Below are 27,702 nucleotides of genomic sequence, written 5' to 3' on the forward strand. Positions count from 1 at the left end.
TATTTTAGGGTAAAGATGAAGTGGGCGCCTCGTCGATCCAGCGATCAGCTCCAGCAGCAGCCGCCGGGGTGCAAATGGGGCCACACCTGCAATGCGGTCAGGAATCTCATCTACATTTTCGGTGGCTACGGCCGGGACGAGTGCCAGACCAACGATGTTCACGTCTTCGACATTGGTATAAGTTTCCTCTTCTGGGTTTTCCAGAAAATATGGTTTTGATCATGTTTTCGGTGGGATCGCGCAGGGACGTACACCTGGAGCAAGCCTGTGATGAAAGGAACGCACCCTTCTCCTCGGGACAGCCACAGCTCCACGGCCGTCGGGTCTAAGCTCTATGTGTTTGGCGGTACTGATGGAACCAGCCCGCTCGACGATCTCTTTGTTTTGGATACTGGTAAGCTCCGAGTTCTATCGAGTTTTTTTTTCTTGTTCTGATCATCCAATGCAGCTACCAACACCTGGGGGAAACCCGACGTTTTTGGTGATGTTCCTGCTCCGAGAGAAGGACATAGCGCGTCTCTCATCGGTGACAACCTGTTCGTGTTTGGGGGATGTGGGAAATCCAGCGATCCCTCAGAGGAGGAGTACTACAACGACCTTCATGTTTTGAACACAAGTAGTATCCTGTTATCTTTCTTTGTTTTCTTCTAAACAATTTTTTTTTTCCTGTAGGTACTTTTGTCTGGAAGAAGATTTCTACCACTGGAGTCTCGCCTATTCCTCGGGATAGCCATACCTGCTCTTCCTATAAGAACTGTTTCGTTGTCATGGGTGGCGAGGACGGTGGTAATGCCTATCTAAACGACGTTCATATTCTGGACACAGGTACATACATTGTGCTGGTTTTAAACTTGTGAATTCATTTGCGTTTCCAGAAACAATGGCATGGCGGGAGGTAAAGACGACTGGTGCTGAGCTGATGCCAAGAGCCGGGCACACAACAATCAGCCATGGAAAGTATCTCGTCGTGTTTGGAGGATTCTCCGACGATCGCAAGCTATTCAATGACGTCCACACTCTCGACTTAAGTACGTGCGCTTGTAGGTAGATTTGTTTCCTGTTGGTCTCATGGGGCTTTTACGTATTTTGTAGCGACTGGTGTTTGGGCGACTTCGAATCCCTCTGGCCCCGGGCCTTCTCCACGTTTCTCCCTTGCAGGAGATTCCGTGGACGCAGAGCGAGGCATATTATTCTTCTATGGGGGATGTAACGAAGAGCTTGAAGCTCTGGATGACATGTATTTCCTCGACACAGGTTGGCTTCTTCTTTTATTGACATTGCTGTTCTTCACAATATGGTTGCCGTTTTTCTGTGAAGAGATGCTGAGGGAGAAAGATCCATCAGAGCCAAAGCTATCCATGCGTAAGGAACTTAAGAGAAGGCGGCAAGAGTATCGTGCCACGCCATTCGTGCTAGACAAGCAACGGGATGCGGACAAGAGCTTGGTTTCATCTCACGGAGGTATCTGCGGAAAACCTTGGACCTCTCCAATTTTTCCCTGTCAAACTCATGCTACAGAGTTTCAAGCTCACGTCCAGCCGCTAGGCGAGAAGATGTTCGAGGCTAGAGTAAGCGACGTATTCAACTACGGATACACGCTAGAAGCCTCCATCGATGGGAAGCTCTTCCGTGGGCTGCTCTTCTCGTACAAGCCTGGCTTTGCTCAGGCAGTGCAATCTTACATGGCGAGGTTTGTTTCGTTTGAACCTCAATTACTCTCTAACGCGAGGAAGGAAAACATCACAGGAGGAAACCACAGGACGTCCAAAAGGCCGTAGTAAAGGCCAAACCGAGCAAAGAGGAGTCCGAAGAAACCATGGATTGTGCGCAACTTGCTAGTCAGGTATGGTTTTTCGTGATGGTTTTATGTTTCTTCCTCGTTTATTTTCTTTCTTCTTTCTAGCAGGTAGCAGAAGAGAAGAAGGCTCACGTAGCAAATCACTGTGCAGCTAAACAAGCCTCTCAAGGCGTGTAAAACTCATTTCTTGCTAACTTGTAAGTTACTTTTGAACTGAAGTGGCTTCTTTCCATGTCTTTGTAATGGTTTTATCCTTGTCTTGGCGAAAGAGTTAACTGCCATGGTTCTTTCAAGGCATGCCACTGCTCCACCGTCAAGAACGCTTCGTTGGCCTCATCAGGTGCTGCGTCGATGCCAGGAATCTTGCCTTGCTCCACTCCCAGATTCGCGAGAGCGGCCTTGGCACGGACAGATACCTCGGCAATCTTCTCATCCACAAGTATGGCAAGCTCAGAAACTCGGATCATGCCTTTCAAGTTTTCCAAGAGATCAAGCACAAGAACATCTTTTCGTGGAGTTCCATGCTTGGCGCATTCGTAAACAGCAGGGATGCCGACGGCGCAAAGGTGGCATTCGATCGAATGCCAGAGAGAAATAGTGTGTGTTGGACGTCGGTGATTCTTCTAAATGCGAAGGTTGGGCATTTGGAGCTTGCGTTAAACATGTTTCAAAGAATGCCAGAGAGAGATATCATCTCTTGGACCGTCTTACTGCAAGCCACTGCCGAGAGTGGATTTTCTGGTTATGCTCGAGCATTGTTTGAAAGAATGCCAGAGCAAGATCCAGTTTGCATGAACACAATGATAAATGCATATGCCCATTGTGGGTATCTGGACCAGGCAGAAGTTTTGTTTTATCATCTGCCGGAGCGAACGGTCGTATCCTGTTCGCTGATGATCAGCATTTTTGCAAGACTAGGCCGTGTCACGGAAGCAAAATGTGTTTTTGACTCTATGCCGCTAAGAAACGTGGTGGCGTGGAACGCGTTAGCAGCCGGATATGCCCATTGCGGGCATACACTCCAGTCGCAAAGAATTTTTGAGCTCATGCCACTAACGAGCGCTGCGTCTTGGAACACTCTCGTCGTCGCGTTTGCAAACAATGGCGGCATTCAGGAAGCACTCGAGACCTTCCATTCGATGCCCGAAAGGAATGAAATCTCCTGGAATGCATTGATCCAGGCGCAAAGCTCACCTGCCTGCCGCGAAAGAGTCTTCCAGACGATGCCCTCTTGGGACATTGTTTCGTGGACGCTTTTGATATCGATGTGTTCCAATGCCACAGAACTGAAGCCCCTCTTTGACAAAATGCCCGCCAAGAACGTCGTCTCATGGACCGTACTCGTTTCTGCAAATGCCCAGGGCGGGCACGTACGGCAGGCCGAGGTGGCTTTCGTACGGATGCCGCAGCACGGCCGCGTCGCCGCGACCAGCATGGTTGCGGCGTACGGCCATTCCGGCCGCATTGCCGCCGTGGCTGATACCTTCGATTCCATGCTGGAGAGAGACGTGGTGGCGTGGAGCGCCGCCGTGGCTGCAAATGCCCAGAACGGGCATGACGTGGAGGCCATCCGGACGTTCCACCTAGCGCTACTCGACGGCGTGGCTCCTGACCGCGTTTGCTTTGCCAGCGTCCTACTGGCATGCGCCCACTTGGGGACGGTCAACGCCGGTCGTGACTACCTCGTGAGCATGAGCTCTGACCACCGTGTTGACCCCACCTGCGACCACTTTCTGACCATGGTTGACTTACTCGGCCGCACGGGTCGGGTGAAAGATTGCGAGGATTTGGTCAACGCAATGCCGTACGTGCCCGGCGACGTGGCGTGGATGAGCCTGTTGGGCGCGGCCCGGTCGTACGGCCACATGGGAGCCGGCGTACGGGCGGCTGAGAAGTTGATGGAGCTCGAGGCGTGCGGAGAGTACGGCGGCGGCGGCTGCCCGTACGTCTTGCTCGCGAATCTCTTTGCCGGGGCCGGGTGGCACGCCGAGGCCGCGAGGGCGAATCGTGTGATGAAAGAAAGAGGGGTGAGAATCCATCGCTGCGTGAGCAGCATTGAAGTTGGCGGTGTGGATCACAGGTTTTGCGTCGGCGAGGATCTTGCCGCGCATCCACAGGGCGAGGAGATCGCGATGGAGCTCCGGAGATTGGAGAGGATGATGGTGGAGCAAAGGCTGTTTGCTCCAGAGGTCCGGGAGGTTCTTCACGACATTGGAGAGAGCGAGAAGGAGCGGCTCCTCTGGCAGCACAGTGAGAGGCTGGCGATCGGTTTTGGCCTGGTTGCCACTCCGCCTGGAACCCAACTGTGGATCATCAAGAACCTCCGGGTGTGTCTCGACTGCCACACCGTCACCAAGTTTATCTCGCTCGTCACCAAGCGCAGGATTGTTGTGAGAGACTCGAATAGATTCCATCATTTTGACGATGGAAGGTGCTCCTGCCAAGATTATTGGTAATGGTAAACGAAAGAAACAATACCTTCTATTCTTCTTTCCGTGTGACAGAAGAACAACTATCTTAGTTTGCTGGAAACCGTCTTCTTTACCACTCGTAGCGACACCAGGAACTCGTCCAGCGACGACAGCGTTTTCATGTCTTCGCTGGAGAAAATGCTGCCCGCGTTCTTCCACAATCTCGAGAAGCCAAGTCGCAGCGACGAAAGGACGTCGTCATCCTCCTCTTCCAAAAGCTCGTCGATGAATGAAAAGGCCGCTCTCAGCTCCCGGGGTCCAGCTCTTATGGGTGCCGCGAAGTGTGCTGGTATGATCTGCCGGAATTTCCAGGAGCCAGTGATGAAATCTATCCAGTCTCTCACCTAAACATTGTCTATACCAAGTCAAGTTCACGTACAAAACATAGAAGTAAAAAGAAATACCTTCTCAGGAACTTTGCTAAAGACAAGAGTCTTCACAATTGGAGAGACAATGAGCCGCTTGGAGACTTGAGAGAATGAGTATTCTGGTTCCAGCAAGTTCGAGGGCCCTAGGAAAAGTATTTGCAGCACCATTCTTTCCCATCCTGCGGCAAACCACAACCTTCACAACCCAGTTCATTCAAGGAATCACGAATGCTCACCTTTCTGGCGATTTCGATCGTTGTCAACAACAGGTTCATCCAAAACCTCTTTGCCTTTGCTCAACAGCTTGACGGCCAAGCCGTTTCTAGCGGATGCCAGCAGCGCTTCCCTGCTCACAACCTCGGGAGGTCTCTCGGGCACGTAAATCACCGCGTCTGTCATGAGCAGCGTCCTCGACTTCTTGTGGAAGAATGCAACCTCGACGTAAGGTCCAATTCCTGCAAAACCATTTCCAGTTAAATGCGAAGATGAGTGAGCAGGAATAGCGCAAACCAACTTCAGGTGAGCTCAGAATCTTGTAATCAATCTCACTCCCCCATGGAACCGAGCCATCGTCACGTAGCGTCCGAGACGAGAAAATTCCAAAAAATTCCAGCGGCAGGTTTAGAGGCCAGCTCCATTGACCAGGTGTTACCCACACCTGAGCCCGCGGGAAGTTCCTGGAGAAGGGCCCAACATAGACCTTGTGTTCGTAAGCAAAAGTTGGCAGCACGATGTACTCGATGGGTTTCTGCAGCTCCTTGAGCAGCTGGAAAGTTTCAACAGTGTGAGTGAGCATGGACAAACTTTCTAGAATAAACCGTGAGTACCTGGAGACACTCGCTGGTGGGAGCAATGGGAGCATGCACCCACAAGCCCCCAGACTTGAGCTTGATCACAGTCATTCGCACGTTGGTGCTGATACTGCTGAACCCAAGCCCTTGCTCTTGCTCAAAAGTCCAGATGCTGTCCTTGATCACCTAGAAAGAAGCCGATGATCAAATCCAGGAGGAGGAGAAAGGAAAGAGAGATGACTTTCTTACCTCTTTTCGAACTGTCTTTCGTTGAAGAAATGGTCCCAGTGGAAAGGGGAATCCCGTAACATTCCAGTAGAAGCGCTTTGGCTTGCCAATAGCAGCAGCGTCTTTAGCAACGCTTGCCGTGACGACGGTCCTACGTGCTAATAACGAGAGTCTACAACTCAGGGGCTCTAGACTCGTCCCAGCAGATGGGAAGAAGCTACTCTTCCAGCAAAGCCCATAAGTTGCCATATCCAAACCTCTGGATTCAATCAATTCCAACCAGGAAAAAGGAATCACGAAAAGCAATGCCCAAATGAGCCATGTCACACAACAAAAATGCAACCATGTCATAACCAGGAAGGAAAAAAGGGAAAAGGATAGAAATTACAGCATTGGGTAGGAAAGAATGCCAAAAACGATCAATCACACACACACACACAAAGATCGCGAATGTATGTATGGAAATCAAGCTTAGTGGAGTAAATGCCCAAGAAAGAAGGAAGAAGAAGGTAGAAAGAGGAGGAAAGAGAGGATGAACACAAGAGATGCCGATCTGGGATAGGGGCGAGCAGCGTATGCTTTCCTGGGATCGATATTTCGGCCAAGTCAGTCGTATTTCTCCCTCCAATTCCAAATCAAGAAGAAGATCCATGACGATCCCAACAAGCAATCACCAATCATCTGCCTGATCGAGTCCCCAGCCAGCTCCTCCACCCTGATCTCAAACGCAAGCCTCCACACCACCATGAGGCCGTGAATGACGATACAGCCCTTGGCGAAGAAAGTTTGGAAATCCCGATCTTTTACAAAAGATACCATGAAGAGGAGCAGGCCAATGACGAGCAACAGCATCCCGACTAGGGATTCCGAGGTCGCGATGAGGAGCTGATCATAGGGCGTGGATCCAAGGATCTTGCTGGATGTCGTCTTGCCATGCCCGAATTCGGCCAGCTCCCACAGGAAGAAGATCATCAGGCAGCCGGAGACGCAGTCGATCGCTGCGTGGAGGAGGCACACCGCGCGAAAGCATCCCAATGCCGCCATCGCAATCCTTGCCTCCCAAGAACCCTAAATAAACAGGGGCTTTCCTCCGAGAAGAACTCCCTCGCCCATATCCACCAAAGTGCCGTACCGCATTCTTGGGCCCGCCGTACTCTGTATATTCCATCCTCGGAATCTATGCGAATCTTTTCGATTTTTTCCCTTGTGGTCCCGTGCACCTATTTCTCATCAGACTGTGGCAGCAGTTTTCCCGTTTTTCGTGCTCTTCGATCGATCCAGTGTTTCTTTGTAGATCATCACTGGCTTGAACTGATGCAAAAAAAGAGAAAAAGAATTGGTCAGCTCGCCTGATCGATCAATCAATCAATCACCCAGACTTCTCCAAAGAAACGAAAAATGCAATGAAACAATCAAAGCTGGGAGAGCGAATGTGTAATGTAGACCAGAACATACAACACAAGAGAATGTGAGGAACACGGATCAAGCAATCACTATCGCGTGGATGCTCTTCATACATACAGACGAAATGGAAGTCCAAAACGAAGGAGCATGAAAAGGATAGACGAGCTTACTTGATAGACGCAGTAAATGGTGTTGCGACGGATACGAGCCATCATGTCCAGGAAAAGATTGTAGCCTTCTAGCTTGTACTCGATGAGCGGGTCCCTTTGGGCATAGCCTCGGAGTCCAACTGCTTGTTGGATAAACTTCAAAGCTTGGAGGTGTTCCTTCCACAGCTTGTCCACTTGAGTAAGAACGTAGTATCGCTCAGCTTCGTGCATTAGACCTGGAGCTTGTTTCTCAACATCAGCCTGCAAACAGCAAGAGGGTGTGAGAAATCTCAGTGACTCCCAGTTTTGGATACGTACTCTCTTTTCAAGGTATGCCTCACGGCCGCGCTTGTGTAAATACTCCCGCAAACTCTCAAATGTATCAGCATTTTTTAGTAGCACTTCAACAGATAAGTCATCCAGGAGAAAGCAGTACCTGCAGTGCAGATGTGTTGAGCGTTACGGATAGATAAAAGGAAAGTTCTCGAAAAGAAAGCAAAAACTCACTGCTTGACTTTTGATGCTAGACCTTCTAAATCCCATTCTTCCTTTGGAAGCTCGTTGCTGATGTTGGCCTGCACGGAGACAGTAAAAAACGTAAGTAAAGGATTAACTCTAGGCGAACGTACATTGAGAATGTCATCCATTGTCAATTGAGAGTACTCCATCATAAGCGGTTGCAAATCCTTTGATAACAAAGCACGCTTACGTTCCGTGTAGACACGATCACGTTGACTATTCAGCACCTCATCGTATTCGAACAGCTGTTTACGGGCTTCAAAATAATAGTTTTCGACTTTTCTTTGAGCCTCGTCCAGCGATTTCGTGAGCATTTTTGACTCGATCGGTAAATCCTCGATTCGGAAAGCTGTCATCAAAGCCTGATAACACCAAATAAGAATTTGTCAAGATCTACAAAATGACAACTACCTCACCTTTATCCTTTCACCGCCAAATATCCGAAATATGGTATCTTCTAAACTCAAGAAAAATCTTGATGTTCCGGGATCACCTTGCCTACCACTGCGGCCACGCAACTGTAACAAAGGATGGGGCGTTATACAGAGAACATCCAAGGTTACTATACCTGATTATCAATTCTTCGTGATTCATGGCGCTCTGTGCCTATCACGTGAAGGCCACCTGCAGCAACAACCTGCAAGAAAACTATGAGGACAAATCATGAAAACTTTCGTTTCTAACCTTCTTCCTTTCGTCCTCGGTGTATGCTTTGTACTCGGCTGATATGGCTTGAAATGCGCTTCGCAACTTTGCAACAACAGCGTCCTCGGTCGGACCCTACATGACGCTGATTAGCACCTTCAACACATAACGTATCCACAATTTACCTTTTCGCAAGCGTAAGAAAGCCTATTCTCTGCCTCAAGCTCCGATAAACTTTTCTTGCCCCAAGACTCGACAGCAGCTTGCACTGCTGCTTCAGCTAGAGATGATGAATTCTCAGAAAGTTTGCAAGGAAATAGATTTTCGTTTACCTGCAGTAAACACAACACTTTTTTCAGCACGAGGAAAAACTAAGACATACCATCCATGATTTTCTTGTGGGAATCTTCTTTTTCTTTTGAAAAGCAATCTCATCGTCACTTAGTATAACAACCCTGCAGTCAAGAATAAGAAATCCAAACGGACACAGATTCTGGAGTACATACTTTGGCATGAGCATCTCCCGCAGTTTGATTTTGGACATAAAGTCGGCATTCCCGCCAAGAATAATATCTGTCCCACGACCGGCCATATTCGTTGCTAAGGTGACAGCTCCTACTCGACCACTCTGTGCAATGATCTCAGATTCCCTCTCTACATTCTCTGGCTTTGCATTCAATATCTGTATAGAAAAGAGCTTATTAAAAGTTCACAAAGATTGGAAGCTGGAACTTACTTGGTGAGGAATATTAGCTTCGGATAGTTGTTTCGACAAAGATTCACTTTGTTCAACACTTGTGGTACCAACCAATACGGGACGGCCTGCTTTATGCATGCGTGCGATTTCAACGACAACAGCTGTCCATTTTCCTGTAACCGCTCGAAAAACCACATCAGATTCATCCTGCAAAACAAAGAATTTTGTGCTTGTGAAAACATATGGAAGTTGTAGTCAAACCTTTCTTATCATAGCCCTGTTTGTTGGAACCACAGCAACGGAAAGCTTGTAAATCTTTTCAAACTCAGACCGTTCCGTTGCTGCCGTTCCAGTCATTCCACATAGCCTGGGATACTGCAAAAAAGTCGGGTCTTGCAGCAAATTCGGTGCAAGTCGAAACAAACCTGCAAGAAGAAGTTCTGGTAGCTTATGGAAGCTAATGCAACCGTCTCATTTTGCACAGGTAACGATTCTTTAGCTTCTACAGCTTGATGCAGACCATCGTTCCACCTTCTACCCTGACAAATCGTTACGAGTTTAGCATGACAGGTATGCGTAAACAATCTACATACCGGAAGTGCACGCCCCGTAAATTCGTCAACGATGAGGACGTCTTCACCACGGACTATGTAGTTGACGTCCTTCAGAAACAGCTCTTTTGCTTTGATGGCGTTGATGACATAAGATGCCCATTGTTCCCGAGGGTCATATAAGTCTTTAACATCTAGGATTTCTTCAGCTGCTTCATATCCTTCTTCCGTGATTAGAACTGACTTTTGCTTTTCGTCAACCTGTAAAGCAGCAGCTTTGATAACAAATTGAAAACACGCACAGCAAATACCGTGTAGTGAACATCTCGCGCAAATGCCGCAGCTATTTTGGCAGCTTTGTAGTATCTATCGGTGGGCTTCTCTGCAGGACCAGAAATTATAAGCGGTGTTCGAGCTTCATCTATCAATATAGAGTCCACTTCGTCAATGACGCAAAAATTGAAACTCGGTAACACAAGATCATCTGGGCTCTGAAAATGCAAATTGTTAGTAACAATTTATAAGGCTGTAGGGAATTATACCAGCGCCAAATTGTCCCTCAAGTAATCAAAGCCGAGCTCACTGTTCGTAACATAAGTTATATCAGAGCCGTAGTTTGTTCTTCGCTCCGCACTATCCATTCCCTCTGAAAAATGCTGCAAACATTAGCAACGCAATGTAGTTTGTATACACCATTACCTACGTTGAATGAGACCAACTTTTAAACCCAGGAATCGAGGAATTTGGCCGACCCATTCAGCATCTCGACGGGCCAAGTAGTCGTTTACCGTCACAACATGAACACCTTGGCCGCTTAAAGCATTCAAATATGCTGGAAGAACAGCAACAAGAGTTTTTCCTTCTCCAGTTTTCATCTCAGCAATCTGACCCTTGTGAAGAACCATGCCACCTGAAAGAAGAACACGAAACTGTGAAGGAGACCACACTTGATTTTATCCATTGCTTACCAATAAGTTGGACATCAAAAGGTCGCAATCCTAGCACTCGCTTAGACGCTTCCCGGACAACTGCGAAGGCATCCTGCAAATCACGCTCAGAAACACTAGCATTCAAACAAAAATGTTTTGCTCATCCTTACCGGGAGGATACTATCAAGCGATTCTCCAGCCGCCACTCGCGCTTTCAATTCCCCAGTTTTGTTTCGAAGCGCTTCATCGGACAATCCCTCCATTTGTGGCTCCTTTGCATTGATAGCATCCACTGTGGAAGAAAACTTTTGGCGAGTGCTTTCCCCGACGTCTTCGCTTTTAAACAGCCCTCCAAGGAGGCCCCCGAGTGACGCTGCTGCTGCTACGTGATGAGCGCATCGCCTGCGGGCCGCAGCTTGAAGCAGGGAATCCGAGCCACGCCTCAATCTTCCAAATGGCAAGAATGCCGAAGAAGAATCCAGCTGAAATCCACTGCTTCCCGTGGCGCATTGAGGGAAATTCGATGAGCAGTGATGGGAAGTCACGGCGACCGTCGTCGAGACGCATCCCAGGCAGCAGGATGATGACGGCGCGCTCACCTGATTACCGCCCGAGAATCCCAGCTTCATCTTCGCCGCTGCCGCCATCCCGGGAGGATCGATTCAATCGTGCTCTGTAACCTACATCCTCATCCCTAGAAATATCCACGCCCAAAATCTTTGATGTTCTTCGCTTGCTCAAGCAAACGCAGCATCCAATACGATTTGTCCAGGTGGCAGGATTAGGTTCCATTTGCCCGTCCGCCACGTGTGCGACGAATAGTGGTGGATCGTTAAGCTCGTCCATTCCACGTCGGGGACGAATGGCATGTGTTCTAGGAGATCGCGCGCAGGCCCTAATTGTCCAGCGCGGCCGAGGAGATCGACAATGCAGCTATAGTGTTCTTTCGAAAGATCCAATGCGTGATCCACGACCATCGATCGAAAGCAATGGATCCCAGCGTCGAGATCCCCTGCGTGACTACAGCACGAGAGAATGCATTGAAGAACCACTTCATTGGGCGCGATTCCCTGGAGCGCCATCGCCCAGAAGAGCCTAGAGGAATCCCAAAGCCGCCCACAGCAGGAATTCGCGGCGATGCAAGCCGACCACGCGATTAAGTCGCGCATTGGCATCAAATCGAAGACGCGAGGCACAAGATCGACCTCCCCGCCATGCCCGTACGCAGCGATTAGTGTGTTCCAGCAGACAAGATCCCTGTACGGCATCTTTTTAAACAAAACCTTCGCACGATCTGGATGCCCCAACTGGGCATATACCGCAAGCATAGCTGTCCACGTCACTAGGCTGTGCGCTGGCATGCTCTGGAGCATCCACGTGGCGGAATCCACGCACGCACAGCACGCTAGCATCATGACCGTCCACGATACAACGGATCTCTCCGGCATTAAATCCAGGACGTTCGCTGCCTGGGACATTTGCCCTCTTTGGGCATATGCTGCAAGAAGAGCGTTCCAAGAGACGCTATTCCTCTTGGGCATGGAGTGGAATATTCTTTCCAATAGGGAACTTTCTTCCTCGATGGATGCTGTAAGGAGCGTGTTCCAAGAGATTAGATTTCGCAGAGGCATCCGATCAAAGAGCCTGTAGGCGCTCAATCGATCTCCATCGCGCAAGTAAGAACCCAAGATCGCATTCCAAGGAGCGGCATCGTGGATCGGCATGGATTCGAGAATTCGCAGTGCTTCATCCGTCGGGAGGCGAGAGATCGCTACGGTGGATGAAACTAGATCGTGAAGTGGCATCCTGGCGAAGATCTTGAGGAGATCACTGGCGCTTTCTTCCGCGAGAGCCGCGAGAAGGGTCGTCCAGGAAACGAGATCCCTCTCCGGCATTCGATCAAAGAGCCCACACACGAGATTGGAATCCCCCAATCTTGCAAATTCCGTGAGCGCTGCGTTCCATGACACAAGGTTTCTCGCTGGAATTCGATCAAACAGAGCGCGGCGATCTGTGCTGCAGCGAATCATCGTCGTCCAGGAGATGATGTTCCTAGAGGGCATCACCGCGAAGAAATCACGAGCACCAAGCTCAGATTTCCTCTCCACAAATGCCGCCAAGAGCGAATTCATGGACACCAAGTTCCATTGCGGCATCCTATGGAAAACAAGCCCAGCGTGATCGAGCTCGAGGACCCCCAGCACGCAATTCCAGGACACGAGATCGCGCAGTGGAAGATCATCGAAGAAAGCGAGAGTTTGCTCGATCGTGACGCCGCGGCCCCGCGCGAGCCTCCCAAGCAATGCCGTGCCGGAGATGGCATCCGCGAGGGGCATCCGGCGGAAGGTGTCCATGGCCGCGCCCAGGCAAGCTTCATCGCCCTGGCCGAGACACGCGCCAAGGAGGAGCCTCCACGAGAAATCGTTTCGAGCGCTCATGGCGTGGAACTCCCGGAAGGCCTCTTGGATGTCGCAGCATCTGCCGTGCCTCTGGATGGCAAGGTTGGAGAGATAGATCCCGCGCTCGCTGCGCATATGAAATCGGCGCCAGTGGTCACGACTCCTGGTCGTATGGGATTCTCGTTCCAGAGAGAGTGTCCGAGGACTCAATGGCTCTGTTTTAAGAACAGCACCAAGCATTCACACGGATCTCTTCTCGGAACGGAGATAATCCCATAGATATAACAGATAATTACAAATTTGTGCGGGAATTAGGGTTCCTGGGTATAGGGCTTTGACAGAGGGCATGGCGCTGGCTCAAATGCATGTGCCGCTCATGCGTCTCGGCGGTTCCAAGCCCGCCGGACGCAACAGCAGGAGCAGCAAAATCTCTAATCCGAAGAAGGCTGCCAAGGAGGAGCTCGTCACTGTGCTCCATTTTCCCAGGAAACCAATGGAGGAGGAAATCGAGAAGGAATCCAGCACTGCGAGTAGCGATAGGTATTCATATCTCAGCGATGGTAAGCTCGACAAATTCCACAGGCTTCGCTCTCCCAGAGCTGCTCGAGAGCTCTCCTTGTAAGCCAAGTTTGTTATCGTTTTTCTTGCTTATCTTGTCCATTTCTCGTTCGTAGGTGTGTGTTATATGCGGGATTGGTGTCTGGCAGTGATCCATTGGAAGTTTTAGAAGATCGAATGCAAGCTAGAAGAGGTAATAAAAATCTTTCCGGCCACATGTTTGGTCTTTATATATATATTTTTTGTTCTTCTCTAGAGCGTGTTGATGAGAAGGTACTGCACCAATACGATCATGACGCCAAGAGCGGCGAGCCTCTCTATGTGAGCAGTGAAAGCGAAGCCAAAGAACTGGAATTCCAGCAAGAACAACAGTCAGAAATTGGTAAAAGCTCTATCTTATTCTCAAAGTTTTGTCCTGAGCACCACTTTTCTTGTTGCAGATGCGGCGCTACTAACTGCTCATCCTTATGTAGTTTACAATAAGTTTGTTCTAAGGTATGGGAAGGAGGTGACTTTGTGTTCTCGTTTTTTTATCTGGATCTCGTTGAGATGCTGCAGTCTTGCGGAGAAGATCATAAAAGCGACCTCAGAGGGACGGGAAAAACAAGAAGCAGTTGTCAAAGAGCTTCTTCCCTCGACATGGAAGGTAGAGTAGCTAAGTTCCTCTTTTCTTCTTTGTTTTTGCGAGCAGTGACGTGAGTTCTCACAAAGACATTTTTCGTGTCAGGACGAGGGCAATGGAAAACTCCTTGAAACAACAATTATGCACATGGCTATTGCAGAGATAGAGGTGCTGGGGACATCTCCAAACATTGTCATTAACGAGGTTTGTGTGCATTGTTTTCGCTTTATAAACTCATGCCGCTCACTCACTCTGATTTTTATAAACTTTCCTTGATGTTTATCCAGGCCGTGGAGCTTGCCAAGAGATTTTGCGATGGCTTTGCCCCACGAGTGGTGAACGGCTGCCTCGGGAATTACTTCCGCAGCCGACAACCGCGCCGTAACATGTCTCCTGTTGCCAAGGGCCTGCAAGCATCCTCGAGCGCCTCGCTTTACGAGAGTATTGGCTGGAAGGATGAATACGAGGACTGATTGACAGTTGTTTCTCTGGGAAAAGAGGAGGAAGGGGAAGAAGGAATCGCTTCGCAGCACGCACTCCGGTGGGTTTGTTGTTATACTTTTTTGAAGTCTACAGAGCTCAAAAAATTTCCAGACGGCCCATCCGCCAGCCAGCCAGTACAAGGGAGGCAGCAGGGGGCCATGCTTTGCTACTAGCTACAAGCAGACACAAGGACGGTTGTTTTCTAGCTAGCTACTTGGATCTCCAGTTGGTGCTCGCTCCAACAAAACTTATAGCAGACACCACGGGGGGTGAATATGAGTCGGACACCAGCAGCTCCTTCAACTCTTGGGCTGAAAACAAGTTGAATCGAGCTGGAGCCAGCCAAAGCGGCCAACCAGCCAGCCAGCTCCATCGATCGTCCGTAAGTTATAGTCGGCAGACACTTACAACAGCAGCAGCGGCAGTAAAGCAGCGATCGGTTGAGAAGTTGAGAGAAATGTTTGGAGGTGATGAATTCACGCCACTCTCCCTCACAGGCCCAGGAGCACGTAGTAGAGCATTGTGATGGGAAAGGCCACCAGCATGCCGAATATCACCCTGGCAGAGAGGTACACACGGATGCAACAGGCGGGCAGTGTGAGTTGAGAGAGAATTGAATGCACACACAGTGTGTGTGGTGCGGGGGGGCACAGAGAAGGGAGGGAGGAGGAAAAGAGAAAGTACGTACGCTGTGCTGAGGACGTCTGGATGCACGTTGTACTCCTTCGCGAAGACGAATGGGACAATGCCTTGGGGAAGCGAGGCCTGAAAGCGTTGTTTTTCCGAAAATCCAAGTCAAGAGTTAGCGGGCTAGACGAGAAGACAGACATGGAGGCAGCGAGAAGCGGGCCAGCTAGAGAAGAACACGACTTGGAAGAGCGAAGAACGAGGAAAGACAACGGAACTTGGAAGAGAGATGGAGAGCTACTTTTCGAAGAAGGAAGGAGAAGTGGAAGCTGTGCTGGAAGGATGGAAACGGGGGTATACCTGTACTATAGAGACGTGGAGATTGACACCTTTGAGGCCGACAGCTATGGAAGTTGCTGCCATTACCGCAGGGCCTGTTACAAAGCGTACCACCATCCCGAACAACGCCATTGATGTGCCACACACCAGAATGCGCTTCTGCAATGCCATGAACAGGCCTGCAACAAAACCAAGAGAAGATACTCCCTCGATCAAACAAGCTCGCAGGATGGAAAACCACAGCAGGGTGAAAGAGAAGAGAGCCAGTACCTAAGCTGAACATGGCCATTCCGAGTCCGGCCTTGGATAAGATTTGGATGGAGTTGTCGATGATAGCCGGCATCCTGACGTGCCACCTTCCAGAAACAGCGACAAGAGACGGAAGGATGAGCAACGAAGTGGAAGAAACTTTGCACTTACTTGTAGGCGACGAGAGCCCAGCCGAGGCCGAGCAAGCTGGAGTACGTGTTGGGATTGCGGATCAGCTTTCTCCACACCATGTCCACGATGAGCCGGGTCATGACACCAACAGAGGGCATCTCGGTCGGCTGATCGTCCGCGAGGTTGCTGCTGTTCTTCGGAGGCATTTCCAAGCCGGAGCTGGAATTTCGAGCAGGAATGTTGGTGCTGCTGTTGCCCTCGTCCACTCCTCCAGCGTGACCGAAGCTAAAGTCATGAGGAGCTCCGGACGCTGCTGTTGCTGTTGCTGGAGATGGACATAAACACCGGACAGGAGAGAAAAACAGAGCACAGGCCATCAGTCGGCTATGGTGGTGCGCGAAAAACGAAAACTTTGGAAACTTACAATCGTCATCGTCACCTACGAGAAGCCGGACGTCCTTGTTATTGTTGGAGCGGAAGTCATCGTTGAGCATTCGGACATTGCCTTCGGAAATTGGAGAGCCGCTGGAACTCCACACGAACATATGGACGAGGTCGTTCTTGCTGGCAGCAGCATTGAGAACTGGAGCTGGAGCTAGAGGAGCAGGGGCAGGGGGTGGAGCAGGAACAGGAGGAGGAATCATCCGAGACGGTGGAGGAGCAGACTTTGTCGACGGTCGGTGCTGCTCTTCGATGTTAAAGTTGGAAGTTCTCGGCGTCGGCCCCCTGGAAGAATGGAGCGAGTAGATATCCGAGGCAGTGAAGCTCGAGTGGCGAGGTGGCGGCGGCGGTGGCGGTGGTGGTGGATTGTTGAAAGCCGGCATCATCATCATCATGGAGTAGTACTCGGCGTGGTTGAAGCTGGACTCCCGCGGGGTCATGTTCCTCGAGGAGTGGATAGAGTAGATGTCAGCTCCGGTGAGATTGGAAGGCCGCGGCGTGAGAGCTTTCGAGGACGCGATGGGAGAAGGAGGATAGAGGTCGTGCCTGGAAGCAGTGGAGCGCCGCACAGTGACGTGAATCTTACCGTCGTCACCAATCTCCGCGTCGGCCTGGATGGGCTCTCGGTTTCCATCCAGAGAGACTACGTCCGAGTCGACTTTGAAGGAAACGATGGACGCAGCGGTCTTGGGGAACTGGTCCCGGATGAGGTTCCTGGCACTGCGGTACTCGTAGAAGACGAGCAGCAGCGTGTACCAGATGATGCATTGGAGGACCACTGCCTGGACGACGAGACTTCCAGACTCGGTCCCATACATCGCTGCGAGCAAAGGGATCCCCATGACCAGAGTGTTGGGAAGCGTGGCCAGCATGAAGAGAGTGATAGTCCACTCCATGCTTCCATTGCTGGAGTAGCGGCACCAGACGAGAAGAACCGCGAGAATGGCCAGCTTCTGGAGGACGTCGGCGGCGATGAACTGCGCGTTCATCTTGTAAGGATTGTTGGTGGCGAGAATCTGGAAGGAGAGGAGTGGGACCGCGAAGATCGCCACGAAGCGATTGATGCCGCCGCATTGATCCGGAGTGAGGATCTTCCACCACCGGACTGAGCCGTAGGCCAGGATCATTGCGACGTAGAGCGGCACCACGGCGCTCATCACCACATAGAAGTCGTGCGCGCTGATCATCGTGAAAGGTTCTTCTCTTTTCTTCCTTCGGATCTTCTTCTTCTTTGCGCTTACTTACCAGTGCTCTTTGAGCAGGAAATTTCTTGACACTCGCTCGCTCTACGACTCGGTCGCTCGATCTTCTACAGAAGCTGAGAAGAGGAAAGAAAAGGAACTCTCGTCCAATCCGGCGACTTCTCTCCACTCCAAGTAAGCTTTCGAATCATTCCTTAGATTTCTCGGGAAGAAGGAACTCGAGAAGAGCAAAACGACTGACTACCACTCCTGACTGCCTCGCTCTCGTGCTTGCGCTTGCTTGCTCCCTCCCAGGAGCTCGCGTCGCTTCCTCCAACGAGCAGCTCGTTAGCAGCGCAATTGGATTCCATCCAAGTAGAAAAAGAAGAACAAGGACGTGAAAAAAAAAGTGGGAGAAAACGCTGCTAAAAACTAGCGAGACGATGCGAGGAGCGAATCAAATGGAAGAAGACGGTTGCGGCGAAGAAGCTCAACGCCCCAAAAGCTACCACACGCTGTCCCCCAATCCATCATCAAGCACACTACAGCGCTCACACTAAATTTATATATAGTTGCAATTTTCTACGACCAAAACCATATAAAACTCTATACGCAATAAACTAGAGTCGCTCCTTTACTTCCACGGCTTTAGAAAAAAGAAAATATCAAAGCCCACTCCACCAAGAACGCTTAGATGTATTTGCACAGTAGAGATACCCACCTACACTACACACTAAAGTTCCAGAGAACAGTCAGGCGTGCTCCACAGCCCATAATTACGTGTAATCAACCCGCAAGAGAAAATTATTCCCCGTGTGCGTGTGGGTATATTCCCAGCCCATACCACTCGATTGCATTGTGCTCGATGTTTTATACCTTTTCCCTCCGCCATTGTATTTTAAGCGCAAAAGAACCCATCAACTTCGGAAGGCGGAGCTCTAATCTAGCCCTAAATGGAAAAAGGTGGCGGTCCGGGGGAATCTTGTTGCCCCCTGCACGTGAGAATGTCAGTGATGTAATGTCGGGTGGCGGCACCATGCCTGACACGTGGCAGGGGGCGTGCCGCATATCATGCGAACATGCCATGGTGAAGAGGACAGGGGGACATGGATGGGTCTGGCTGGCCTACACTGGCCCATGCCGCATTTGTGTACGGAATGATGGAGGTTGCAGCAGCCAGCAAGCAAACTTTCTGGTTTGCTTTTACTTGAAATTACAAGTCCACATTTCAATATGTTTTCTTATTTAGAGTTCAATTGAATTTTTGGGTTTTAGACATTGGCAAAATAGTTATAAATTGGCAAAACATTCTAGAATATATATATATATAAAAATATATATATAAATGAATATATATAAAAAATTATGATTCTAGATAATAGTATAAACTACTAGTTTTAAAGAGTTATAGTTTTAGTACTAAAACTATATATAATCATTTACTACATGTTTAATTACTCATCTTTCCTAAATATTAAAAAAGCTAGGTATAATTTTTTTTTACAAGATTGTTTTAGCTTATATAATATAAACTTAGTATAAGATAATGAGGAGAATATTCAAATTCATACTTAGCATGGTTGTGCTACAACTAATTTATATCAAAGGCTTTTTTCTTTCCTAATGAATAAATCACTAGAGAAATTATTTTAATAAGGAAATAACTAGAGTTGGCTTAAGGGGAGAGAGATAAGGTGTGCTACAGTTGGTATCAGAGCAAATGGGTTCGATTCCCATTGATTAGTGGCTACTTAAAAATATAATATATCCTTAAGCAAGATATATTCCTACTCCTAAATTTAAAATTGTATGTATTGGGCATCTATGTATATGTTCTTCCTCTTCTGTGAAGTATCCACGGATAAAGGTATCCACCGTGGGATTGCGGTATGGGTGGATGATTAATTGTTTCATATGGAATAATTGGTCTACACAATAGAAGGATTGGTAGATTAAGTGTAGAAATGGAGGTGTTGTGTAGAAATGGAGGTGTTAGTTCCCTTTGGCTCAATATAGGTTGTTAGTCAATAGTCAATGAAGACACTAACATCGGTGAGTGTAGTGTATGTGATCATAAGATGAGATTTGGATATACTGTTACCGTGGATTCTTATGAGAGATAAATAAGGATAAAATAACCACTAAAAGCTCTTTTATCAAGCAATTGCCCCTTTTCTAGTTAGCTTAAAGGGAGAGAGATAAAGTGCGTTGCAATAATGATAAAAGTTATAGTACTGTTGTTGTCCCACTTGTATGTGGCTTAAGTGTTTGGTAGACTCTACTCAAACAAGTGGAAGAATGCTCATCAAATACTAATTTCATAACCTAACATTAGCAACTTGTGGCAATTGCAAAGGTAAACCCAACTCTGTTAGAAGTATTAAATCATGACCATATATGAGTTTATATAGTGAAGCATTAATAGAACTCTGCACCTTTCTGATATATGCATACCGAAGAGATAATAAATAACTATCTCAATTCGAATGTTGAAAGTTCATATACTTTACGATCATCCCTTTGAAAGTTTAAACAAGCTATTCCACCAAACCATTTGACTGTGAATGATAAGCACTCGTAAAAGTGTGTCGTATCTCCAACTAAGACATAAAAATATGAAATGCCTCACTTATAAATGCAAGATCATTATCCAAAAAAATCCACTCCAGATAGAAATATTAAAACACCACTCAATTGAGGAGGAAATATTCAATAGTAGTTGCAAATGTGCTAGCAAATGCACTGACTTCCACCTAGTAAGTCAAATAGTTAAAAGTAATAATGACATATTCATTGCTAGTAGTTAATCATGAAAAAGGCCCCATAATATAAAATGTCACCAACTCAAATAGACAGGAATTACAATTGACTCCAACTGTCCTTTTGCAACAAGAGGGGGAATATTATAAACTTGGCACCAAATGCAATTATGCATATACTAAATAACATTATATTGCCAATGTTAAGATCCTATTCCTTACACCCTAAGCCAACTAGCTAAAGGATGTAAGGGATAGGATTCTAACATTGGTATCGGAGCCTATTTTGATTCTCAACAAGTGGGGCAAGAATATTCTAAAGGAATATTCAATATGGTGGATTTAGAGGGAGAACCAAGGTTTGGTAGACCCTAAGAGAAGGACAATCATTGCCTAACGAGGGGAGGATTGTTAGGCACTAGGTCAAGATAATAGGATAAAGAAAAAGCCTTGCAATCAAGTAATCACCCCTTTAGTTAGTTAGCTTGGTTTAGGATGTAAGGGATAAGATCTTAACATTGGTATTGGAGCAATTTCCAACTAATAGAAAGATCTATACAACTTCTTAATCATACAACAATGTTCTATATGCCTGCTTAGAATAGGAGAATCATGTAAGTATAAAGAAAGTGTGGAATAAAAATCAAAGGCACCACTAGCCGTAAATGATCATCGGGATCCGTCCCCACAAAATAAAGAAGATTGTTCTCAAAGTGATATTAAGAAAGTAAATATTGAAATGGCAAGTCATTAATAAATAATGCAATATTCTCAAATCTATCATGAAGCTTTCAAATCCATGGCTTAATCTTTTAAGCTTCATGAACCTCGTCAAGGGAAGGTAAATCTTGCTCTACATCTTGTGGACACTAAACATCAAGTATAACAATTATTGATGGCATGGAATCTTCTTCTACAGATGTTAGAACAATAGGCTCATGAGAAGAGAGTGAAGAAGAGCAGCTTGAGAGAAGTGTAAGGAACCGACTCCCCGAGATGTCATAGGCTAAAGGATCCCCAAAAGCTTGACCGAAATGACAAAGAGTTCATTGGATGGGACCAAGTCGAGGATCGAGTCCAAGACCGACTCTAGGACCGAGTTCGAGATAGAGTCCGAAATCGAGTCCGAGACCGACTCGGGGACCGAGTTCGAGTCCGAGTTCGAGACCGAGTTCGAGACAGAGTCCGAGATCCGAAATCGGGTCCGAGACGAGTCCGAGGTCGAGTCCGAGGTCGAGTCCGAGGTCGGGTCCAAGATCGGGTCCAAGATCGAGTCCAAAATCGAGTCCGAGACCGAATCCGAAGTCGGATCAGAAATCGGGTCCGAGATCGAGCCAGAGACTAAGTCCAAATACTAATACGGGTCAAGGGGTGAAAGCCCAAAGCGTGCGTCTCCCAGGGGGGGGGGGGGGGGGGGGCTGCAGGGGGTTCCAAAAGTATAGTAGGGATAGTGAGGTCCAGGAACCAGTTTTGAAGGGACTCTCCAGTTGGGCTTCTAAACCGACTTGAGGTTGAGACTGGGACCGAGGGGCCTTGGGTGGGAGTGAGCATGGACTTGGCTGGTGCCGGAGGGGCCATCCAAGGAAGTGCTCAAGAGCAACTCCCACTCCCGAAAGGGAAACCGACTGCGGTGCTCCCAGCTCAGGTGGAGTGGTGCCCCACTTGAGTACCTTGTGGCTCATTGGTCCTCGCCCTTCCGGGGGCTTGGGCCTTCCCTTCGGGATGGAAGAGGGGGGGTAGAGGTACCCATACCGGGCCGTTAGGCCACGGTGTTTCGCCCCGACGTCCCGAAGCAAGTGCTGCACCCAAGGCTTGGGATTTAGAGGGTCCCATGATCAAGTCTTGTGGTACCTGTAAGCGACTAAATTTTCCATTCTACTTTAGTCACTTAACCACACCTCTGACCACTTGGAGGAGTCTCATTCACAACCTCCATAAGTCCAATCCAGGACTTGGGACTTGCTAGCCCTGAGAATGGCATCCTTGCCACTCAACATTTGCACTTGGTCCAAGTGCTCCACGTGTCTGATCCCACGACCGACACTCAAAGGTACCACCGACATAGCAGCCCGTTACGCTAAGGCCATGCCCAATCACCTTTGCCACACTGGTAGTCCAATACCACTTGCATCACCGCCTTGGCTCTCCAAGACTAGGCAAACCATCCGTGAGTGGTCATCTCAGATCCACTCTTTAGCATCCTTAGGATGCCCACCGACAAGGGGAATAGCCTTCCCCAATATCCCTCTGTCAGTCCCCACTAAGTCCCTTTCTGCCCCTGGCCGTGTTTGCCAACACTGCCACTGGATCGAGACCCACAGGCCCGACCACTAAGTCCCACGGTCCTCTGGGACTTCCTCACCACACGACTGTGTCCTTGGTCACTACCCCAGAGGACTGCTCCTCTTCCTTTCCACAGTCTGGGCCTTTGGGACAACATTTTGGAACACCGTGGCCTTACGCGAGCCACCTGGGTACTCTCCTCGCCTTCTGCCCTTGGGTGCTCTAGCCATGGGCTTAGAGCGGGTTCCGTTGAGCCACACCAGGTATCCAAGTAGGTAGTGCCACCCACACTTGGACTGGGAGCATCGGCCAGTCGATCTCCCGGGGGAACTAGAGCCGGCTCTTGAACACTTCACCAAGCTACCCCGCTTGTCGGTCCGTGTTCACTCTAGTCTTGGACTTCCCAGTGGGCAGCTCATCACCCAACACTGGGTCCAGCCTTCCTGGGCCAAACTGGCCTTTCCTGGCCAAACTGGCTCCACTGCAGTCCTCCCCCTACTATACTTTTGGAGCTCACCAAACCCCCCAGGGTCTGGGAGACGAACGCTTTGGGCTTTCACCCTCTCAGGCTCCGGACTCGGACTCAGACTCGGACTCGGACTCGGACTCGGACTCGGATTCGGACTCGGACTCGGGCTCGGGCTCGGTCTCGGCCTCGGTCTCGGTCTCGGTCTCGGTCCCAGTCTCGGTCCCGGTCTCGGTCTCGACTTCAGACTCCATCTCGGACTCCATCTCGGACTCCACCTCGGGTCCATCTCGGGTCTATCTCGGACTCCATCTCGGACTCCATCTCGGGTCCATCTCGGACTCCATCTCGGACTCCATTTCGGGTCCATCTCGGGTCCACCTCGGACTCCATCTCGGACTCCATCTCGTTGGGAGTTCCACTCCCGCTCTTGACTTTTCAAGTCGGAACTTTTGGTCCAAACGTGTTACGCTCGTTTGGCTCTCGCTTCGGCCACTACCATGTGGCGCCCTTTCGGCTCCACTTTGGGGCCTAGGGATTTTGTGTCTCACAACTCCACCACCCATAGACGAAGTTCGATGTCCTCATCGAACGGTAAACCCTTTCATAAAGTAACACCCGCACGTGTTACCATTTCCATCCTTGGCACCTAGCCAATAGTTGTCTATGGTTTGACACCAAAGGCTCACCATGCCTTGTCTATCGTCTAAGGAGCATAGCCCCTCCAACTTAGAGGCTCATTCGACCACTTGTGGTGGTTCTCTCCTTTTATTGGTTTAGTTCTCACTAAACCTGTTAGAGACACCTTCTCTAACTCAATCTCACTACTCATTCTCGAGTAGTCTCAATTTCCATCGATATAACCTTTGCACTTTGGGAACTTTGAATTTTGACTTCTTGGAGTCAATTTCTTAGGTGTCTCCGACACCTTGCCTTGCACCTTTTGTGCAACTCCACTTCCCATCCTAGGAAGTTCTCTACTCGAGGGCACCATCATCCTCTCTTCTATTTCGTGCCAAAGTTCCAGTTATCATACTTTGTGCTAGGGCTGTTCATGGCCCTATCATTTGGCTACCTTACCGCTCCCTCCCTTGGAGCTTCCACTTTCGCCAAATCGGAGCATTTCGGATTCCCTCCTTGGAAACACACTTCCTTTCCCGCAACTTGTTAGCGTCCAACACATTAGTGTTCCCCGCCTAACTTTGTCACTTGGATTCCTTCCAAGGGATTCCACGGCCCTATCTTGGCCACTCATCTTTTGCTCCTATCCGTTGATTGTTGCACCAAGCAACATCGAATCTCTACCTCCCTCCTTGAGGTGTTGTTTTGGTTCCATAGCAAAGACTCTTCTTTGCCAAGTCCGGAGGATGTTCACCCCTAGTACGTCTCTTTAGCATCTTCTGCTATGGGCTCTATCCACGGCCCAACTTCGTGACCCTCCTATGGGTCTTTTATAGAGACTACTTTCCTCGGACTCACTATGCCATCGCACGGACATAGTTTATTTCCCTTAGGTGCTCTTCCCTTTTGGTCATCACGACCAAGCCACACCACCTTAAACAGTTCAATTTCAACATTTTGAACCAAGAACTTCATTCCTTAGCCAACCAAGGACCTTGTCCTTATCTGGCCATAAGATCACCTAGTGATCTCACCTTGGCACCTTAATAGAGTTGCCAAGAGGTACTTGGTCTTCTAGACCTCCAAGTTGTTGACTATAACCCCGGGGGCATCCCCCACACTTGGCGGTGCACCCAAGCCAGCCCTTACGACCAAGGGTTCATAGCAACTGAGATTAGGTGTCCCCATCTCACTCACCACGCCCTTGGTGCCACTTGCACCAAAGCGTTCAAGTTAGATATGCTGAGCTTTCACACTAAGCAATCTAACCGTGCATCACGACTCCGAGGCATCCCTCGCTTGGAGGTGTGCCCAAACCAGTCTCCCCACTGAGAGTCCATGACCACCGAAATATGAGTGTCCTCATATTCCAAACCATCACCACGCCCTAGTGATTTGGGACTCGAACCCAAGCACTAGAGGGTCGGGACTCGAACCCAACCTCCGTATATGCATCTACGGACGGCATCACACAAGATGCCTGGCGTGACTCCCCACGCCGGTGCACCAACTTATTTTTAAAGCGCGCTACAGATCACAGCTTAGGAATCTAGTTCCTCCACACTGCCAAGTCCTCTCACTTGACATGTCTGTGATCATGCATGGACTCCTCCATGCTCGGCCCCATGGCCCACCCTTTTTGAAGTTATCACCTTCAACTAGGGTATTTGTTCCCCCGACGTGCCAATCTCGCTTGGCAAGTCCTCCGACCACTGTAACATGGTTCCTGCATAAGCGTGAAAGTCCTTGACTATCGACTTTCGTTCAAAGCCCTCTCTTTGAACACTCGGGAACTACTTCCCTAACCTTGATAGCCTTGCCTCATGGCAAGCTTCAAGACCACGCTTCTGCTGCGCCAATCTGATTTCGCGCGTTCCATGAACCATTTACACTTGGCCTTTCTAGGTACTAAGCTACCTAGAATCATCTTTGGGAACCTTGAAGGAACTCTGTCCCTCAGCTTGCTAAGGCCTCCCTTTTTGCAAGCCTTCCAAATGCCACATAGTCTAACATGGACAATTCCATATTTTAGACTCTCCATGGCATCACGGTTGCTAGCGGCAACACCCTCGAGCCCCCACTTGATTCTCCACTCCCAGCTGGCATAACCAACCTTGGTTATGCCCTTTGATTCTTACGGTTCGGTTCAATCCCCTTACTTCTTGCTTTTTGGCTTCACACCTTTCCTTTGGTCATTCTCCTCCTGACCAGGAGGATAGCTTTGCACTTTCTATCATGCTTTAGCAAGTATTCTTAGGGATGAACCTACCCAATAGCCTAGGGAGTGGTTCCTCAATCCGGGTATGCTCACCTTATAATCCCACACACTGGGATTACATTGTTGCTTATGGGCCTTTACATGCCCATCACTAGCCTTGCCAAAATTCCATTTTTGGCTTTGTCCAACTCGGGTAGACAGTCCTCTCCTGTCTCCACAACCTTGGACATTTGGATAGCACCTTCTATCCATCATTCGCTAGGGACTTAGTCCCTTGGGCTTTATCCATTGCCCCCGCGACATCAAACACCACCTTTTGGTGTTCTAGAGTGTTCGGGTGTCCCAATGATGGCTTTCTTGATAATGAGTATTTCCTTTTATGACATTGACTTACTACATCGCAACACAAGCAACTTATCCCCCGTAAGGGTATATCCAACTTCCCTATGCTATTAAGAAGTCTTGGGTAGCTACCTTCTACCCGTTTAACTAGTTATTTTGCACCTCTTGCTTAGTTGCCTCATAGTTGTCAAGTCCTACAACTCATTGCTTGGTGCTTTCACACCTCCATCATTATCTGGGTCACCACACTCCAACTGCATGCTCTGCAGCATAGGCTATGCTATTCCCATTTCCATTGGGATTCCTTTGGCAAGGGGTTCTCATGAACCCACCAACATAGCCTCAAGGTATCACACCTTGGCACATTTGGTGTCTCCACACCATCGGCTCCACGAGCCTACCTCTATGACATTTCCCCTTCGTGTCTAAGTCTTTGCCAAGACCAACACCGCTCTTTCTCATGCCAACCATCTGTTAGCACTGCACCATAGAGGTCACACACAACTTTATGTCAAAGTTGTTTTCTTCTGGGAACACCTTTCCCATAACTTTAGCATGGCACATTTTGCCATCGATGAGATACCCTCTGTTCTCATCCTTGGATCCTATGATCCCCCCCATCCTTTGTGGGGTACAACACACCTCAGTCCAAATGCTTCCATCAGTCCTTTTAGGACCATCCGTTGACTCTACTTGAGTCATCCAGCAGTTTTGGACTTGGTTAATCCACAGACCCGTAAGGTCTTACTTGTGAGGCACTAGCTCACTGGAATACACTTCTTGCATTCCTGTCCTACTCAAAAGGACTATTTTCACAAGTGTTACTCTAACACTTGATTTTGTTCTCTGGGGGCAACCTTTGCCCCTTAGGACTACTTGTCCATGTGATGAGAACACCAACTCATCCACTTAATACACCCCCAACTCCTTGGGTTGTTCCAGCATTTATTAGAGGTAGCCCCGGCTACCTTTTCAAGGACTTGAGTCCTCTTCCGTATTTGACCTCCCACGGTCATTACTTCTGGTCTCACATTCATGAGCACCAACCTCAACTATATGAGGAAAATCTTGTGACTCCTTTATTGCTTTGGAGTCTTTATCTTTCCCGTGATCCCAACTGTAGTTGTTTACCACAACTACATTAGCCCACTTGCTGAGTCAAACACTCATTTGGATCACATCCTCAACTCTTCTTGAGGAAACCTTTATACTGTTCCCAAGACCCCAAAGTCGTTCCATTATTGGCCCGTTTCTATCCACCATCTCACCTACAAGTTCACACCTGAACTGTAGTGGAGAGCCATGTCTTCCCGACTTGCTACTCCTTAAGGATAGGCCCACTCCTAGGACCTTCCGATGCTAACCCTCGTGGTGATATACTTGAGCACCAATAGAAGTCGGACTAAGGAACAGCTCCGATACCAAGTTGTAA

At 48.8% G+C, this 27,702-nt stretch overlaps 8 protein-coding genes across 10 annotated transcripts; 3 read left to right on the forward strand and 5 right to left on the reverse strand.

The window, feature by feature from the left end:
• The first annotated feature begins 15 nt into the window (after nt 1-15).
• LOC9643813 (rab9 effector protein with kelch motifs) lies at nt 16-1,778 on the forward strand. The gene is made up of 5 exons (XM_024688746.1): nt 16-175; nt 245-394; nt 449-616; nt 876-1,028; nt 1,093-1,778. Exons 1-5 carry the CDS (start codon nt 16-18, stop codon nt 1,776-1,778), a joined length of 1,317 nt encoding a protein of 438 aa, XP_024544514.1.
• Nucleotides 1,779-2,319: 541 nt separating this feature from the next.
• Nucleotides 2,320-4,254, forward strand: LOC9643814 (pentatricopeptide repeat-containing protein At4g02750). The gene has a single exon (XM_002983603.2). It carries the CDS (start codon nt 2,320-2,322, stop codon nt 4,252-4,254), a length of 1,935 nt encoding a protein of 644 aa, XP_002983649.2.
• Nucleotides 4,255-4,256: 2 nt separating this feature from the next.
• On the reverse strand, nt 4,257-6,034 carry LOC112351262. The gene is made up of 6 exons (XM_024688782.1): nt 5,678-6,034; nt 5,465-5,614; nt 5,148-5,403; nt 4,874-5,092; nt 4,674-4,816; nt 4,257-4,613 (listed from the first exon to the last, which is right to left on the reverse strand). The coding sequence occupies exons 1-6, from the start codon at nt 6,005-6,007 to the stop codon at nt 4,311-4,313; spliced, it is 1,401 nt and encodes a 466-aa protein (XP_024544550.1). The 5' UTR covers nt 6,008-6,034; the 3' UTR covers nt 4,257-4,310.
• A 77-nt stretch (nt 6,035-6,111) lies between these two features.
• Nucleotides 6,112-6,736, reverse strand: LOC112351263. Its single transcript, XM_024688783.1, has one exon. It carries the CDS (start codon nt 6,698-6,700, stop codon nt 6,263-6,265), a length of 438 nt encoding a protein of 145 aa, XP_024544551.1. The 5' UTR covers nt 6,701-6,736; the 3' UTR covers nt 6,112-6,262.
• An 82-nt stretch (nt 6,737-6,818) lies between these two features.
• LOC9643815 (protein translocase subunit SECA1, chloroplastic) lies at nt 6,819-11,292 on the reverse strand. Its single transcript, XM_024688780.1, has 20 exons — nt 10,721-11,292; nt 10,590-10,662; nt 10,325-10,531; nt 10,164-10,267; nt 9,933-10,112; nt 9,664-9,882; nt 9,496-9,609; nt 9,332-9,445; nt 9,110-9,277; nt 8,880-9,055; nt 8,756-8,828; nt 8,559-8,705; nt 8,413-8,508; nt 8,297-8,365; nt 8,145-8,246; nt 7,839-8,090; nt 7,717-7,784; nt 7,528-7,645; nt 7,231-7,470; nt 6,819-6,967 (listed from the first exon to the last, which is right to left on the reverse strand). The coding sequence occupies exons 1-20, from the start codon at nt 11,195-11,197 to the stop codon at nt 6,887-6,889; spliced, it is 3,078 nt and encodes a 1,025-aa protein (XP_024544548.1). The 5' UTR covers nt 11,198-11,292; the 3' UTR covers nt 6,819-6,886.
• LOC112351248 (pentatricopeptide repeat-containing protein At4g02750-like) lies at nt 11,288-12,181 on the reverse strand. The gene has a single exon (XM_024688747.1). The coding sequence runs from the start codon at nt 12,179-12,181 to the stop codon at nt 11,288-11,290; it is 894 nt and encodes a 297-aa protein (XP_024544515.1).
• Nucleotides 12,182-13,276: 1,095 nt separating this feature from the next.
• Nucleotides 13,277-14,982, forward strand: LOC9643994 (transcription antitermination protein NusB). 2 transcript variants are annotated; one of them, XR_002994065.1, is made up of 8 exons: nt 13,277-13,567; nt 13,624-13,700; nt 13,764-13,889; nt 13,948-14,002; nt 14,066-14,153; nt 14,235-14,333; nt 14,417-14,670; nt 14,724-14,982. XR_002994065.1 is itself a non-coding variant. In XM_024688785.1 (7 exons), exons 1-7 carry the CDS (start codon nt 13,296-13,298, stop codon nt 14,600-14,602), a joined length of 903 nt encoding a protein of 300 aa, XP_024544553.1. In that variant the 5' UTR covers nt 13,277-13,295; the 3' UTR covers nt 14,603-14,982. The 2 variants fall into 2 exon arrangements, 1 of the variants encoding a protein (XP_024544553.1); XM_024688785.1 differs by having other exon boundaries at nt 14,417-14,982.
• Nucleotides 14,908-18,216, reverse strand: LOC9643816 (probable auxin efflux carrier component 1c). 2 transcript variants are annotated; one of them, XM_002983708.2, is made up of 6 exons: nt 16,384-18,216; nt 15,999-16,284; nt 15,849-15,934; nt 15,600-15,757; nt 15,301-15,377; nt 15,033-15,170 (listed from the first exon to the last, which is right to left on the reverse strand). In XM_002983708.2, the coding sequence occupies exons 1-6, from the start codon at nt 17,585-17,587 to the stop codon at nt 15,104-15,106; spliced, it is 1,878 nt and encodes a 625-aa protein (XP_002983754.1). In that variant the 5' UTR covers nt 17,588-18,216; the 3' UTR covers nt 15,033-15,103. The 2 variants fall into 2 exon arrangements, with proteins under 2 accessions (XP_024544552.1, XP_002983754.1); XM_024688784.1 differs by having other exon boundaries at nt 14,908-15,377.
• Nucleotides 18,217-27,702: the final 9,486 nt, after the last annotated feature.

The sequence above is a fragment of the Selaginella moellendorffii genome, unplaced genomic scaffold (genome assembly GCF_000143415.4).
Source record: "Selaginella moellendorffii unplaced genomic scaffold, v1.0 SELMOscaffold_59, whole genome shotgun sequence".
Taxonomy (NCBI): domain Eukaryota; kingdom Viridiplantae; phylum Streptophyta; class Lycopodiopsida; order Selaginellales; family Selaginellaceae; genus Selaginella; species Selaginella moellendorffii.